The sequence below is a fragment of the Parus major genome, chromosome 19 (assembly GCF_001522545.3).
Source record: "Parus major isolate Abel chromosome 19, Parus_major1.1, whole genome shotgun sequence".
Lineage (NCBI taxonomy): Eukaryota > Metazoa > Chordata > Aves > Passeriformes > Paridae > Parus > Parus major.
In genome coordinates, this window is record NC_031787.1 from 7,764,562 (window position 1) to 7,781,675 (window position 17,114).

A 17,114-nucleotide genomic window follows, 5' to 3' on the forward strand; every position below is an offset into this window, starting at 1 on the left:
GCAGAGCTCCCAAATCCCTCCTCAGCCTTCTCTGGGAATTCTGTGTCCTACAAAGCTCTTAACAAGTTCTTTTCCTGAAGAGAATATTTTGATAGAGACATTGAGGGTGATCCATGTGGTGACAATTTCTAGAGCCAACGCAAGAGCCATGTACAAATATTCTAACAGATACTGGTGGCCATAGTTAATAGATATCCTTAGCTAAATTAAAAACAAAGAGAAAATCCCAAACCCACAGGAAAACCCCAAAAACCCAAGCCCTAGAAAACTCCTTGCTGGAAGTTTTTTAATTTTCTGAGGTGTTCCTACTTCTTCCATTCCTATTATCCAAAACTTCCAGCATCTAAGCCCAATCCTGTTATAAAGTGGTGACTGAGGTGATGCAGAGCTGCCCGAATATTGAACCAAACTCCAGCATCAAAAAACTTGTTAAAACTTGCTTTTTGTCTTGTCTGTATTCTTATAATATGCTGCAATTTTTTCACATTAAAAAGAAACCCCTTTTATTTCAAATAGCCCAGTTTTAATAGAACTGTTTCCCATGTTGGAATGAGAAGATCTTGAAGGTCCCTTTCACCCCAGGGCCATTCTGTGATTTTTTTTTTCTCCAGAGTAATCAGCTTTTCTTTTTTTTTTTTTTTTTCAGTGCCCATTTTACTGCTTCACCTCTCACTGCAGTACTTTACTGCCTACTCACTGCTAATCTGGCTTATTTTTCAGAGGTCATCATCGATGTTTTCTGTCTGTGAGCAACTTAGAGCTACAATAATAAAGGAAGCAATATAGAAAAAAAAAGCGAGAGGCTTGTTTGGAAAGACATTGCAATCATTTCTGCCCACTTAGAAATAATTTATTTTTTCAACTTCCCTGCTACTTAAAAATTAAATGCACTCTCAAAGGTAAAAAAAAAAAAGGAAAAAAAAAAAAAAGTGAATTCAATTCCTTGCAATGCTTGATGATGAGCACGTATCCATAGTTTAAAAGTGAAATAATGTGGGTGGAAACCTATGGATCAGCCATGCAGGTAAACAAATGAAAACCAAAAATTAATCCAAAATTAAAAAGTATAAGCACAGAGTTATTTTCAGCAAGGACAGCAAATGGAGTATAGGCATGCTGGGTTTGAACTGGGAACTCACCAAGGAGCTTTTATGGAAAAACATCCTGCTCCAAACAGGTAAGGTCTTCACGGAAAGGGGAAAAATGCACAGAAATTAGATGAGAACTCAATTCCCAACAGGTACACCGTACATCATGCTACTCAGATCTATGCAGAAAGCCAACAGAATCGTTGTTAGAGCCCTTGAGGACACCCTGGAGCAGCAGTGCCAGGGCACAGTCCAGAGGTGGCAGCTGCTGGGAGGGCTCCACATGCCGGGACCCGCGGGGGACATCGGTGCAAGCTGGGCTCAGAGTTAGAGCTGGGCTTAGGCACGGCTCAGGACCCCCCTCCAACCTGCTGCCAAAGCTGGGGCTGCAGCAGATACTGAACAGAACTGACAGGAAAAGGGAATTAGAATCCAAATCAGTCATAGGTTGGGGTTTTCCATGAACACTGAGGGGCCCAGTGGGGCAGTTTCACAAAGATACTGAGAGGAGGTCAAATAAAACCAACAGGTGCAATCAGAACCTTTTAGGGACAATTACTCAGCCTTTTGCCAGGACAGAAACACCCCATGGAATTCAATTGTTTGACCCAGGAATCTTCTTCCTCTCATTAAAAGCTTGCACAGATGCAGGAAAGAGAGGCCTGACTTACTTCAAATGTATTTGATGCTCCAATCACTGGATCTAGAGCTGAGTGCTTCTGGACACCCAACAATTTACACCATGATTTGATCTCATGTTTTGTTCAAGTATTTTGCACAGTGGGGAGTTTTTAACCCATTATTCTGAGGGAATTTTCAATGGATATTTCCCTTTAAAAAGCCACTGCCATAGTGGCATTTACATAAAATCTGAAAAGGAGCAAAAGGAGGCAAATTTAGAGCTACTCACGTGCTCAAGGCTTCTTTGAGTCTCATTTGGGATGTAACATCATCCACAAAATCTCTAAATAATTCATTTTGTAAATGCCAATGGTTCTGTTTTCTTCTCATACTCTGACACAGAGATAAGTTCTGGGTAGTTGAAACAGGTGAAATATTTTCAGGCAGTGAATTGCTAGAAAAGGTCCAGCACTTAAGGATGTATGAAGCACTCAGCCTTAGACCAACACAATTAAAAGGATACCAGCCTGATAAAAAAGAACTCAATAAACTAAATCTGACATGAGCACAACATCAATGAATGAAGGGACCCTCTCAAAAAACATTCAGGTGAAGGTACAAACCTAAGACACACATTCTTCAACATGCAAAGATGCAAAAATCCAGTAAAGACTAGAATATTACAGAAAAAAAAAAACCCTTATTTTTAATTAGTATTATAGGCCAAAAAAAAACCATTTTTGAGCTCCACATAAGGGACTGGCCTTTAACTTTTTGTGTTTAATAAATTGGTTAACATTTTTGGAGACAGAGCTCATTTGGCAGAACCAACCACCCTTCTAGACCTAATATATCGTCTTTGAACGATACTAAAACCCAATTAAATTGTCTGAACTGAATGATCTCCTATAAAGTGAGCACATCCAGTGTCCAAGTCAAAGGCCAGTCTAGAAGATGAGTCCAGAACAATTGCACTGCTTAAATATTTAACTGAAAGCTAAATCTCCTGCATAACCCAAAGCCAACATAATTTAAAACCTAGAATGTAATGTATTGCATGTAAATTTGAAGAGTCATTGGAGAGTGGTCAGATCTGCCTGGGAACTTAGAATTCAATTTCCAAATTATGATCATGGATGCTTTGGACACTATTTTTTTTCTTCTTCTTCTCAGCCTCAGTTGCTCTGTCTTCAAACCTCAGGCAAATAACACTTAGCTGAGCCCATTAAACATTTCAGAAGATAACAGCGGCTTTTTCTTCTTCCACAACTGCTATATTGACCTGATTATACTTTCAAATTAACAAATTCTCTTTATTTTAATTACAAATTGGCCAGGTGGGCTTCAACTGAAGGTTTTGTTCAGTTTGTTTTGGATAGAAAATGAATGGAAAATTATAGAAAATTTTGTATCTTGAAGAAAATGTAATTACACTTCCAAAGACTACAGCAGAATCTTATTAAAATGCTTTATGTGTGAGAAAACCAACTTACTACCTCCTTGCTGTTCAGAAGAACTGATTTCATTAAAAACAACAATTTTTTTCCTATGATATTTATGTATGCAATTGTTTTCCACTATTTCCTCCCCATAATATGGATGGAATACTAATTGAGAGTGAGAGAGAATCCACAAATTACAGGATAACCCAACCTTGAAGAGACAGCACCAGATGGCTGCACTCAGTGACAGCGAGAGAGCAATGCCAAGGCAAAAACTCACCCAGGTTCCCCTTTTCCAGAGCTAGGGAGAAATTCCAAAGGAAATCATGGAATGAAGATGATTCACCACTCAAAGTTTTGACAGAATTTTCACAGTTTCTCACCTGATTCTGAGTTTTAGAAAATTGAAAACTGAAACACTTTGATTTTGTGTTGTTAGGTTTAATAAAACTATTTAAGCTTTTAATAAGCTCTGCAAAGCCCATTTATTCTAACCCTCATCATGCCAAATTGAGAATCCTTTAATAAACATTGTCATCTGAACAAACTTTAGTGCAAATAATTGTATCTTGTTTCAATTACAAATGATTACAGCAGTTGCTTTGTTACTAAAATGTATTATAAAAACTAAAAGTGATATAAAATATCTGAGAAATGTGCCAGAAAGAGAAATTCTGGCTTCAGACATTCGTGCTGAATTCTTTAGCTTTACTTTTTTTTTTCTCTACTTTTTCAGTTATTTTTTCCTAATTAATTGTACCATAATGTGGTGATTTTGCACCACTTATTTTTTTTGCTGCAGTAGCTGGCCATGGGATAAATGAAGATCCCTGAGACAAAATAAACCCAAGATGTATCAGTGACTTTCTGTGCATAGAAAATTAAAATGATAAAATTGCATCAGACACTTTACCTACTTCCCCTTTCCTTGCTGAGGGTGGAATGAGGGATGGGATGAAGAAGGGATAGAGTTTCATGTTTAAAAATACACTATCTAAATCTCCTGGCTGGAAAAAAAAGCAAGGTTTATCCCTTTCCTGCAAGGCACACTGGATTTCTGTGTTTTGACAAGACTCAGCTAATGCAGGTTCCATCCTGCTGCTCACTCCAGCAAGGATGAACTGGGGAGTGAAGTATGATACAAATATAATGACCCTGTCCCTTGAGGAAGTTAAAACAAATGCTGCTGTCAGAGGAGCCAACTTTGACAATAGTTTTTCTTTTGGGGCAATTACTGTATCTTTTCTTTCCCTCCTTCCCATTACAGCTCACCCATGTCCCCACTGGAAACCAACAACTCATTCCACAAACCCAGGGAACACTTATGGAGTTACTGTGGGGCACAAAGCTGAATTCTACAATGTTCTGATTCACTGCCTTTTATAGACAATGAGATGGACCATACAGCTCTTCCCCTTTCCAATCTATAAGCTCTTTGTAAATGAGCAATGAATTATCCCACTCACCCACCTTGACAAGGAATTCAGCATTACTATCGAAATTTTGAGAGGGAAACTGAGGCACAGTATAGAAAGACTTATTAAATCCAGCTCTTGTGCTGTCCTGCATCCCTCCTAATCTTTAAAACATCAGAAGCTTCCTTACTCATTAGTGTTAGAGCCCCTCTGGGAAGGCCTGAATGTGCTGACAGCACAAACTACAGGGAAGCCAGTCAATGGGATGACAAAATGTAGGGACAAAAATTAAGTGCTTGATGAAGGTGCAGAAATTACAATGGGAGACTTGAAAAAGCAAAGGAAGAAGCAGAGGGCAGGGAAGAAGGAAAGGTGGAGGGGATGCTCTGAGATACTTCATGCTGACAATGGAAGTTGCATTCAGGGCAGAGACTGATCAGAACACGTTCCAAAATCTACACGTTTGCATGGGAGGGAAAAAAAAGCATCTGTGATGAGCAGCACGGTCATGACACAATTCCAGACTCTGTCTTTCATTCCCATAGGGCTACAGGAAACACTTTTAAAAAATTTACTGCCATTCCACCTGTCAAGCAACATGACATGCTTTGCAGCTCTGCTCCAGACACATGATATTAAGAGCACTGATCAGTCCTTTCAGTACCTGGAAAATATTTTGCTGTCTTGGATACTGGCAGAACAAACCCCAACTCAATTTTTTTGGTTAATAAAATCTACAAGACCTCATGAAGATTTAATATTAAAGCAGCTGATGTTAAGAGCAAATAAAAGGGACAAATCCAGCCCTCTAATTATACAGTATTTGAGTCTTGTTTAAATGTGCTGCAACAGATTAAATTTTTAATTCTTTTGAAGTCACAAGCACGGGAGAGGAATCTTTGAGGGCGGCTGAGCAGTGAGTGCTGTGATCCCGAGCCCAGCTCCTTTTCTGATCGCTGCACAATCACAAGGTTCAGCAGCTGCTCCCAAGGAAGAGCCTTGTTTCCTCGGAGCAGTGCTTAGAGGTGCTGACCATGTAGGTGTAAATACATCTGTCTTTTGCCATTTGCAGTAATACATGCCTCCTACACTTCTCCCAGCGAGGCAGATGGTCCCTGTCCTGTCGAAATCTTACACTGCACAGACTTCCAGTGCTATGTGTTTGCAGAAATATGAGGGCAGATGTTAAATATGTTAAACACACGCTTTGCCCCCTGGAGGTTTAAGTTAAGGCTGCTGTCTCAATTTGGTCATTTTAGGCATGCCAGGCTTCTTGGATCCTAGGCATTCCTCTTAAATCCCTGCTTTATAAATAACAGCTTTTCATGTTAATTTTGTGTACTTTCATCAAATATTTTGGATGCAGAACAAATGAAGGAAGCTCTCAGCTTAGTGTTACGAGGCTACGTGGGCTGTGCTGAAAATTATGATCCTCATTCATGAAAACTCTATTTACACAGCAGGGTATTTCCCATGACTGTTGTTTTCCCCCTTACATAAGCCTCACTGAGCATTTTAAATTTAATTAGTTTTTTAAATTACATAAAATGGAACAGGGACAGTTTGTGAATAGCATAATTTACCGGAAAACTACAAATACGAACACTCTGAATATGTTTTAGATGTTTAAGAATAAAACATTAAATAAAATATTGGAGATTTACTACAATTGCAATAATTTTAGAAAGGCTTGCTGGTATCACCACAGCATTGAGGAAACCTTTGTAAAGAATTTTGCATTAATTACAACTGTAAACCAAGGGCTTTTCCCCAAATCCTCCTCACTGCTCCTATCACCCACCTCCCCTGGCAGGGCCTCAGGTCAATTTTTAATTTCTTTCTCTGCCGTGTCCTGCCTGGTTCTAAGTATCTATTCCAGTCCTGGGAGCCCACATTTACATTTCTGTCCTTCACTGGCTGTATTCTTCAAGTCAGGTTTTTGGTATTTCCCCTCTCTGAGGAACTGTGACCTCCTGCCCTGTGACAACTTCCCCCTGACCCCACCTCCCTTCCCATCCTCATCCAGGATCACACCTGGATTTGCTTCCAAAAGTCACCTGAGCAGCAGCAAAATCTTTTTCACTTTTTTAAACTGAGCAGAAAACTAAAATCACTTAAATAAGCAACTGAAATGTGTCTGTGGAGGAAGCTAAACCTCAACATGACCCCCAAACTGTTCCTTCACCATTTCTTGAGTTCCATTTACAATTATCTGTGAAGCTGAGGAATTTCTCTCTGTGCTCGGGGCAGCTGCGTGTCCGTGGCTCACGTCTGGCTGGATGAGCCCCGTGAAATTCCCGTTTCACAGCAAGGCCAGGAGAGGATTGTTGGACAGACACGAATGGATACACACGTGCACAGCCCAGCTGCTGACTGCCAGCACTCACACCCAGTGCACCCAGCAATAAGGGATTTTACAGCATGTCCTGAACTCAAGCACAAATATGGGAATTACACAGGGAGAGAGAAAATATCCCCAAGCTCTTGCCTGAAATGTAATTCCCGGTTCACAAAACACAAGGGAAAATTCACCTCACGAGCAGGGTTTGAGCAAGAAAGCATTGAAGCAAGGGAGGCAGTGCCTGTGTTTGCCAAAATGCAGGAAAAGGTTAGGAAGCTGTAGGACTCTCAGTAGTTCTGTCCAGCATGCCATGCTCCATCAACTTTCCTTAAAAAATATAAAAGCCCTCTGAAAACTAATGGATCAATCAGATTTTTAACTGGAAAATATTCAGGAATTCAAACAACCAGAAAATGAGAGAGGAAAAATATAAACATCACCCAGTAGATTTAATTGCAATAAATATTTAAAGTTTAGCAAGAGAAAAATGTCAGCTGTTGGACAGTATTAATTAATTTAAAATTGCTATGGTTAAGGAAGCTCATAAAATCTTGTAATATATATTTAGAGCAGCTTTTCCCAAGAAAAGTGAAGTGTTTTATCACAGCACATGAGAAGTACCAAAGTGCAGCTGACTCTGGAGTGGAAATCCACACATGAATTACCGAGTCCAGAACAGTACAACAGAGGAAAAATAAGGTCAAGAAAACAGCGGGATTAAGTTTTGCCTTTCTGCTCAACCTGGCTTACTGTCTTTCCAGTTCTGATGGTCAAAAATCATTTCTGCTTGAAAAGGTTGGAAATCAAAATAAACAAACTTGGAAAAAAAAGTAAAACCATATTTTATTCTGATTGAATACAGCTCTGCTTATGTTTCATTCCAATTCCTGGTGTGAAAATGTCTCCTGACCCACCCAAACGAATATTCCTGAATTTACAGAGGTTTATATTTATTTAAATTGTATTTATTCATCTGATGTTTTCAGCCTCCTCTTCCTCCCACCCACCTTCTGCTGCTATTAAATTACATACACAGAAATTAAAATACAGAATAAAACTAATTCTCACTAATAACACAAATGACTTCCACACGAATCACAAAGGCTAAGGAAGGTTTGTGCCACTTACCCTGTGCGTTTGGTGATGGTCCCTAATGTCATTGGCTGCTTGATTTGAGCCAGAGGCAACACCACAGTCAAACTTGGGAGAGGCAGGAGTCGAGGATTCCCGGGATTGTTGTTTGTGAAGTTATTGTAAGTGTCTTGGCTGTTCAATTTACCTTGATGGGATAGAGGTGCAATAAAACATATTATTGGAATTTTTTTCCTCGTTTATCATTTCTACGTCTGCCTCAAGTAAGATAAAAAAAAGACAAAAAAACCACAAATGAGCTGCTGTTGTAATAAAAGAAAAAAATCTGAAAGAAAAATCTTCATTTCCGATAAAGAATAAATTACAAGGAAGAAGCAATTACTAATTTCACGTCTGGGGATAAGGAAGGATTCTTTTCCATGCAAGGGAAATTATTCCTGCTGCTGCTGCTGCTTGTCTGGCAGTTTTGTTCACCGAAAAGTTTTCGAGTTCAATTTGAAGGACAAGCTCTGGATTCCAATTCTCTATTTAAAAAAAAAGGAGTATCTGGAAGGGAATTATTTTCCTAAAGTACCACATACAGTGTTGGTAATTGGAAGTCCTGAAAAGGTCGCTTTTGTTGTCTCGACGGATAAAGACACACAGAATAATCATCTGCAGAGCTAAGGCTGGAGGGAAATATCAAGTAACTATGTCAAATAAAGCCATGCCAAACTAGATGTAAAAATCAAGAAAGTATCAGAAAAGTAACAAATTTCATATTCATTCAAAAAGACAAAAATGAAACACAGGTACTGAAAAAAGGAAAGGGAAAACATAGCAAAAAAGCCCTCAACAACCCTAAATTTAGCTGATTTCAAAGAGGTCTGTGCTGGATGGAAGCCCAGTTTGGATACGCTTTCTTACTCACTGTATCACTCTGTAGTCACAACCTTTCATTCTTCAGTTGGAAAAGGAAACTAGCTCCAAATTTCATGGACAGTAAAGAAAGAAATGTGAAGAAACCAAAGAAAGAAGTTAAACAAAAAAAGGGGCCAGTCTGTTTATAGCAGAATCAAAAGTACTTTAAATAGACAAGCAACCATGAATTAAAAGGTTTAGATCATTAACTTGTTTTTCTGTGTTCCTATAATGCTGTGAAACACTGGCTTTGTTCTTAATCAAAAGGGAACCATATTGGGAATTAGGTTCCTAAACAACTGATGCATTCTACACAGATATTATACAAATCCCAGGCCAAATCCATACAATCTGCCTCAAGAGCAGCCACCTTTTTTCAAGGAAGAAAAACAGCACAGCAAAGGGTTTCTCACAGGAAGCTGCCTGAAAAGCTTTAATGGTACTTCAGATGGATTGAAAATAGGAAAAGGAAGGCGGAAAAATCTTAATGAATGTCTCATCATCCTAAAGACACTCAATGCTTCCTTCACCCTTCTTTTAATACTATATAACTGTAAGCTTGGGGGTTTTATTTGGATTTTTTTCTGCAAAGCCCCCAGACCTCTGAGTCTCAGAGAAGCACAATTACAGAAATGATGAAATTACAAAGTGTATTTTGTGATAAGTATCTGGCCTGAACATCCATCAATACGTTTTAAGAGAAACAGCAAGGCTTTAATGAAGAACAAGCCTATTGAAGTTCCCAGAGAGCAGGTTTCATTAATAGCAATTTTCCTGCACCAACTTGGAATAAAAAGAAAAAGGAAAAGGAAAAAAAAAAACAAACCCATCTCAGTTTTAAATAAGACTGAGATGCAATTAATTTTTTTTTTAAGATTAGTTTAATAATGCATTTTTCATTCTTGCAAGAAGGTATATGAATAGTTTTGTGCATTATTGTCTAATTAGTCACTGTTCCTGCAACCAAGGCCTCTCTGGAAGTGCTCCCCTCTCCCATATTCCCCTGGATCCCCACGGACACAGCAAACACTGACAGTGTCTACTGAGGGGGCTCCAAACCTCTGTAATTCGTTTTCTTTCACTTGGTCAGAATCTAATGATTAACTCTGAACTACTGATCCAAAGGCAGGGTTGGAACAGCCCCCTCTCCCCTCTCAAGGCACATTTCATGTCTCAGTGCTCCCTGCTCCCAGCTTCATGTGGTTTTCCATATGCAAAGCCTTCAGCTGATTCATTGGAATATTTGCATGCAGAAAAATGAGGAATTTACAGACGTCCTTCCTACACACAGATGAGCTACTCTGCCTCCATACAAGCTGAGGACTCCCAGAGCAATTAGGGATACTTAAAAAACTGCCGGATTATCTCATCCCTTCAGAGTTTTTTATTAATTGTAGGAACAACATCTTACAAATTCTTAGACTCACATATAAAGAAACATAATTAAACGAAGAAAAAAGTACTAAACAATTTAAAAAAAGAATGAAAATGTGTAGAAGAGATTCTGAAAGGGACTAAAATATAAGATGATTCCTCTTTGAGAAAGAAACCAAAAAATATTCAGGAGGTCAAACATTTAATTTGTAACTATGTATTTGGAAATATAGCTAAATCTGATGTATACAAATCTCAATAAAAAATTAACTAAACCAGACCTCATAACGCACAGCACTTCACAGCACAAACATGATAAAAAAATTCTGCTGTGACAAATGGAAAAGCTGTAAATACCAAACATATGTCACAAAAACCATTGCCTGCCAACCTGCATTTTCTGCTGCAACAGTCAGTTGGCTTAACTGCAGAAATTGTAATTAAAAGTGATACTAGTCAAAAATTAAAAGTTGGAATGCTACAAAGAGGAGAGAAATTATTTCTGACAGGAAAGTTGTTCTTGTAAATCTGACTACAATAGTATTAAGATGGTGGGGACGATTAAGGTTAAAGAAAAGCCTCTAATTTTAGGATGTGCTGCTGTACCCATCCAGGAATCCTAAAAATTCCCCCTCTGTTCCTACAACCCTTCCAAGTAGGAAACTCCTGCAGCAAACAGGAGTTGTGTGCGCACAGGGCAGTCAGATTGGGCCAAAAGAGCACAAAGAATGCAGTCAAGCATCAACATTATTTCTGCAGCTCAAGCCGTTGTTGATTCACTGTCAAAGGACAAGCAACAAAAAAGCCAAAGTTTAAGTCGGGTAGAAATATCCAGTATTTTTCATCCAGCAGAATGCTGAACTCAAGTTACCTCCTGACATGTGGACACTGCATTTAACTGTAAATGGTTGGAGACTGACACACACAGATCTCATCCCACAGATTACTCCAGGAATGCTTTTATTGCAATCAATCATCGCCAGCACAATTCCATGGAAAACGTGTCCTCTCAAGGATCATTTCCAGTGGAGCATCCCAAGCAAGGAGGCACTTTCCCTTGGTAATCACCCACAGCCCTCAGGACCCCGTGCAAGCCATGGGGTCAAGCATTTGTCTTTCCATGGGCTGCTGTAGGGGAGATTTTTGTATCAGAGCATGGGATACATTAAAGCCAGTTTAGGCTGGTAAATCTCTTACTAATTTTATTAATGGACTTCCAAAAAGCTGAGGATGCCAAAGCTCTGGAGTCTGACAAGTTCATTTGCAAGTGCAGCCTTACATTGGGCAAACATTGCCTACTGAGACACGGAAAAGCCAACCCAGTGGTTTTGGAGCTGTTTGCTGAGAGCCTGCAAAACCACCACCACCTCATCCCCCCAAAACCTGAGCCACTCTTTTCCAGACGTTTTATTCCACTGACATTCAAAGGAGAAATGGATTAAGCTGAGGATAAAAGTGAAAAAGAAAACAACAATGGGCTTTGTTGTTGGGGGGAGGGAGCGGCGGCCGGGCCGAGCTGTATTCCCAAACCGGCCATCACTGACAGACTCACTTCCACCGAGGAAAAAAGGGAGGCCTGCAAGTGCCGGACAAAAGAAATCCCAGCAGACAAAGAAAAAACAAATTAAAAGCACCATTATAAAACACAGATGCTATAAGGAAAATAAACTTCATAAGATTTAGTGGGTTTTGACAAAGCTGGACATCTGTGGAAAAGCCATCAGGAGCAGCTCCCAGGTATGGCCGGACAGGCTCGGGGTCCCACGGCATCGCTTCCCTCCCCAACCCCTGGGCAGAGACACCCTCAGCTCTCCACAAACCTCCAATGTTAAACCTGTAAGTTCCTCTTTAGGCCTGAATATGAGATTTAAACATTTCATCAAATCACACTTTTTTAAGTTTTCAAACTATATTTTTGGATAAGGAAAGCTACATCAAGGGGAAAACATTCAAGACTTGCAAGCTTCTAACTCTGTTTGAAAAGCAATCAATCGACTGAAAGCAATTAATACAGTTGTGTGTCCTCTTCTGATCAACTAAGAGCCTTGATGAATTCAGGCCAGATTTCAAATTGGTCAGCATCTGAGCAGAGCACTTGAGGGCACTGCTGTCAGAGACCATCTCTGAGGAGAGAGGAGGAAGAACACCCTGATTTTTGGCACTACTAATGACACAATTATACATTCAAATGCAGCTTGGCAGGGACATTCCCCAGCCCCAAGGATTGTGTTCAGCAGCAACACAGTGCAGCAGAAAGATTTGATAAGATCCTGAAAGAATGTTACGGATGAAGCCCCCGGAACTCTGCTCTTTAGGCCACGCACAGTCCCACATTAATGCAACCAAATCACTTCTTATCTGATTTCAACCAAGTTTGAATCTATCAGTACCACAGATCCCATTTGTGCACAGAAATGGAACTCCTAAATCACAGCCAAGCTTAAAACCAAAACTCCACCCTCACACCTATGGGATGCAAACACCAACATATCAACAAACTGAAATGAAACCCTTTAACCCCTTGAATTTCAGCATGTGTATGACATGTCTCCAAGTGCTGCAGGATTTTCTTTGCTGTAAACTGTCAGTGAGCAAAGCAAAGAGGACTTGGCTCAGATAATATTTTCTGGTAGGAAAGTAATGATCAGAAGGATTTTAGCTTCTCTATACACTTTATTTGAAAAACTAAAATGGTATCAAGCACCTCTCAGCCTTATAATAAAATGCTTCTATGTTGATTTTTTCCATTTTTCTTCCATTACTCCAATACAAAAAGCTTAGTAATGCAGTGTCATTAAAATTCAAACCCCACTTGATTAGCTTTTATATCTTCCAGTATTTAACAGACTCCATTTCAAAGGGTACCATGAAGTCTACTGACATTAACACTACATATAAACATCTATAATTTGGTAAATAAAAATGCAGTAACTCCAGGCTATGCAATCATGTGGAGGCCAAGTTGCAGGAAAATGAACCAGGTTTGGCCATTATTTCTGTTTAGTGTAACACTGAGGATTCCTCAGTTAAACATTCCCTAATTGTATAATGCAAGGGAAACAAAATCCTTTCTAACTGATAGGCAAAAAATGGCAGGAAAAACAGAAGTGTCGTGGATGTGGTGGTTTATTTTGCTTTGCTTTTTATTCAATACAAAAAGTTTCCCGGATGAGAATGGAAAGCTTCCCAGCTCCAGTTCCAAGACTTTCACCCTCGTTTCTGACCTTTCCTCAGACATGTTCCAGTATAATCTGTAATCTACTACAGTCGGAAGAGGAAACAGCAGCGCCCTGGTGAGAAACGCTGCCTTGTGACCCGAGCAGAGAACGCAGCGGAAGCAATGCTGGCTCACGGAGTCCTTGGAAGAGCCTGACAGACAAACTCAGTAACGGCCCGGGAAACACACCCAGCACCACGAGCCCTAATTACTGCCAAAGTGGGCTTTTTCTTTCATGTTTTGTTTTATTCACTCCAACATGTGTTATCTTCCTTTGTAAAATGTTAGATGTTTTCCTAGAAAAAGTCAGGAAACAAATTATTTTAGTTACGATTGCCTCTCAATTAAAGTTACATTGCCATTTCCTTGAATTGTGTCCTATCAAATTTAAACTCATTTCACACCTTAACCCTCAATATTTCCAGTCCAATTAGACCCATTAAAGGAGGAATATTATGTCTTAGCTACTGTACACATATCATGTAGCTACTCAGAGCTAAAGCTATCACTAACTTGCTTCCACTGGAATGGATGGGAGAAAATAACGCAGCCGGTTGTTTTTGTAACATTTAAATCCGTTTGATATGGAACCTTTGGAAACACAGCTGCACTAAATCTCACGATCACCCTAAGAAAGCAGAGCTTGCTCTCTGTTTGCATCCAGGCAAGGCATGTGATGGTGACAGCTCCTAAGTCAGAGTGCTCTGCAGAGACATGCAAGCGCCAGCCCAAGTGTCTCGGTCACTGCTGGGACAGAGTCCCGTGCCCTCTCACCCGAGCTCCTTGAACTTCAGCAACATCCACTCAAAATCTGAACATGGCCTCATAACAGTCCCTTCCTCCTTCTGGAGTTTTTCTACTATCTTCCGTTTCAGGAACTTCAGTTATGAAGTGTCCCACTCACTGATACCCAATAATCTCCTCTTGTGCTCATCAGAGAAGGAACTCCCATGACCCCTTTGCTGCCTGTGCCTCTACCTGGACAAAGTTGGACTTTCTTAAAAAACAACTCCTCCACCACCACACACACAAGTCTGGCATAATAATCATCTTTCAGGACTTATTTAACTAAAAATACTGTTTGAGCAAGGCTAAAGTCCATGTATGGGCAAAACTCGAAATAAACCCAACCAAACTGGTTTGCCAGCTGTTGGCTTCGGGCTTTGCGCAGGCAGCGGCGGCAGCGCTTCAGCTGGGCTGTTGCAGATGGTGTTACCAGCCAAAACAGCCAAACTGGCCACCCCTTGCTGGGTCATCTCCAGCAAAGGCCTGGGCCGAGTCCGTCCTCTTTGAAACAGATCTCTCACCTTCAGCTCTGCACAGATGGGAAGAGTGCAAGGTTAGTTTTTTATAACTACTACAGATGTAGCTGCGGAGTGTGCTGCAAACAAACACGAAGCAGCAGTGCCATCCTCCCCACTGTGTGGCTGTAAGCCAGCTCTGGGCCACAGGCTGTGGCTACCACAGCTCTGGACTGGAGTTTGCAAACTCTTGAGAGGACAGGACTCTCTGAGCTCAGACTAACACTGCACTAATGAGGTTATCGTGCAGGCAGCCTCTGGGCGCTGGGGAGAGGCTCTGCTGCTGCGATGTCTTGCACATGGGAATTTTGCTAACACTGTCTGCTGGTGAATGATGAAGCGCTTGAGAAAACAAGAATGCACTATTGCTGCCCCTCATTGTGTCCATCCATCATAATTCAGATCAGCACAGATTTCAATTCAAAGCCTTCTTTCAGGGACGACTCCAAGACACTTCGGCATTGCAAACTTTGGAAAATTTTGGTGTCTCATACTTCTCTTCCAAATGATACAGAATAAAATTATCTTTATGAGCTTAATGTTTTTTGTATTGAGACAGCACAGTCAGAAAAACTGATCCAGCAGTCTTAGAAATTGCAAAATGAACTGGGCTGGGAATTTCTGAAGGACATCTCTGTGTGCAAATGTGTTCAGTGAGGAGACAGGGAAAGTTTAATGGCAGCCCCTTACCCAAAAGGCTGAGCTTACTACAATTTATTTTGATGATAAACTACATGTTAATACATCTGTGATTTTTTTATCCCCACCTTTCCATCTCTGCCTTATTTTTCCTCAAGTTGCAACCATAAGAACAAATATTTTAGCCTCTGAATTCAATCCGGACTGAATACACGAGATTTATCCCAAGTTATGTGGAAAAAAAAAAGTGCCTTGAGAACCACTGCATTTGAGAACTTGATAATAATATCCATGGGTAATTATAATAAATGGCTTGTCTGAAACACCCATAGAATAGGAACTGTAGTAATCTGTCCCTCTTGCACCCACCACACACCCTTGGCAGCTCTGCTCTTTTACCCATGACCGTTGAGGATGTTTTCTGGCTCCGTGACAGCATCGTGACTCAGGTCATGAGAAGTGTCAAAGATGCATTTCCTTGAGATGGGAAAAAGCAACTGATTTTAACAGCCCACAAGGGCTAAGCAAAAAAGAATAAGCCAAATCAGCATATTTAAGGGTAAAGATAAACCTTTTAAAAGATAGAAGTATATTTTATTTCTAATCTTAATGCTTACGTTTCTTTCCATAAAGTGTTTACATTTTTCAGGCTACCAAAGATGCACAGTTGATTAAATGCCTTACTTAAGAATAATAAACTGGAAAAAAAAAAAAAAAAGAGGGCAGCAAGGGCAACACCCATTTACTGCATAATCCATCACCAATCATATAGACAGGGAGCCTGATTCAGGCTGCAGACATGAGGGAACAGCCCTGGGTTCCCAGAATACCCAGTGCCAGGGGAAGCAGGAGGTGTTTGGGCTTGAACTCAGATAAAATGTTTGTTCCCACCAGCTCTTGCCCCCTTCCTTCCCCTTGTTGGTTACTTACACGGAGCTTCACATGCTTTCACCTTCCCTCAAGCCAAACCTCCCTTGTCATCAACACCCTCCATACTTAAACCTCCTCCTTCAGCTGATACGGTCTCTTGAAAAACTCTAGATTCTACTTTCTCACCTTCTGATCCAACATATTACAGGCTTGTATCAGGTGAGCAAAGCTACTTTTTGTCATTTCACTGATGGCAGCTCCCTTGAACCACTTACATTCCTTGACCCACCAATAAATGTCTGGACTGCAATGTCTCCCCTGTGCTAGTCCACTCTTCTCCTGACCTAATTCCAGCCTTTCCCCTTTGTGCTTTGGCCATGAACCATGCAGAAAATCTTTCCTGCGTCATTCCTTCAGTGACCAACTCTTTTCAGCTGGACTGATGCTCCAAATCTCAATCCTAGTGAAGGCTTTTATGCTGATCCCACTCATTTCAGCTGTACACAAGAATACCTAACCCTCTGCACTGACACAAAGAAGATGTAAAGTCGAGCATGTTCCTTCTTATGGATCATTAACATCATTATTTATCAATTTCCAATTGGCAACTGCAAAACCTGATCAAAGCACTGCATCAGCTGCAGGATGTCATTACTACTTGTAGTGTACAAAAAGGAAATGCACTAGCCTGCCTTTTATGCACCTGGTTAGCTGGGGAGATTTGCGGATGGAAAAACATGGGTTTACTGTAAGCTAAGAGGGAGTAATCAAAGGAACAATTGAAATAACCATAGAATTACAAACTGTCACTCAT

At 40.3% G+C, this 17,114-nt stretch overlaps 1 protein-coding gene across 13 annotated transcripts in view; it reads right to left on the bottom strand.

Moving 5' to 3' along the window:
• Positions 1–17,114, bottom strand: part of BCAS3 (BCAS3 microtubule associated cell migration factor) — a 300,061-nt gene that overhangs the window by 197,634 nt on the left and 85,313 nt on the right. For 11 of the 13 annotated variants that reach the window (XM_033518900.1, XM_015646438.3, XM_019008603.2 and 8 more), the window contains exons 16-17: positions 8,036–8,186; positions 1,140–1,184 (exon numbers count right to left, since the gene is read on the bottom strand). In XM_033518900.1, coding sequence (XP_033374791.1) covers positions 1,140–1,184; positions 8,036–8,186 — 196 coding nt within the window. The remainder of the gene's footprint in view (positions 1–1,139; positions 1,185–8,035; positions 8,187–17,114) is intronic. The other 2 variants (XM_033518894.1, XM_033518896.1) reach the window with 1 other exon arrangement.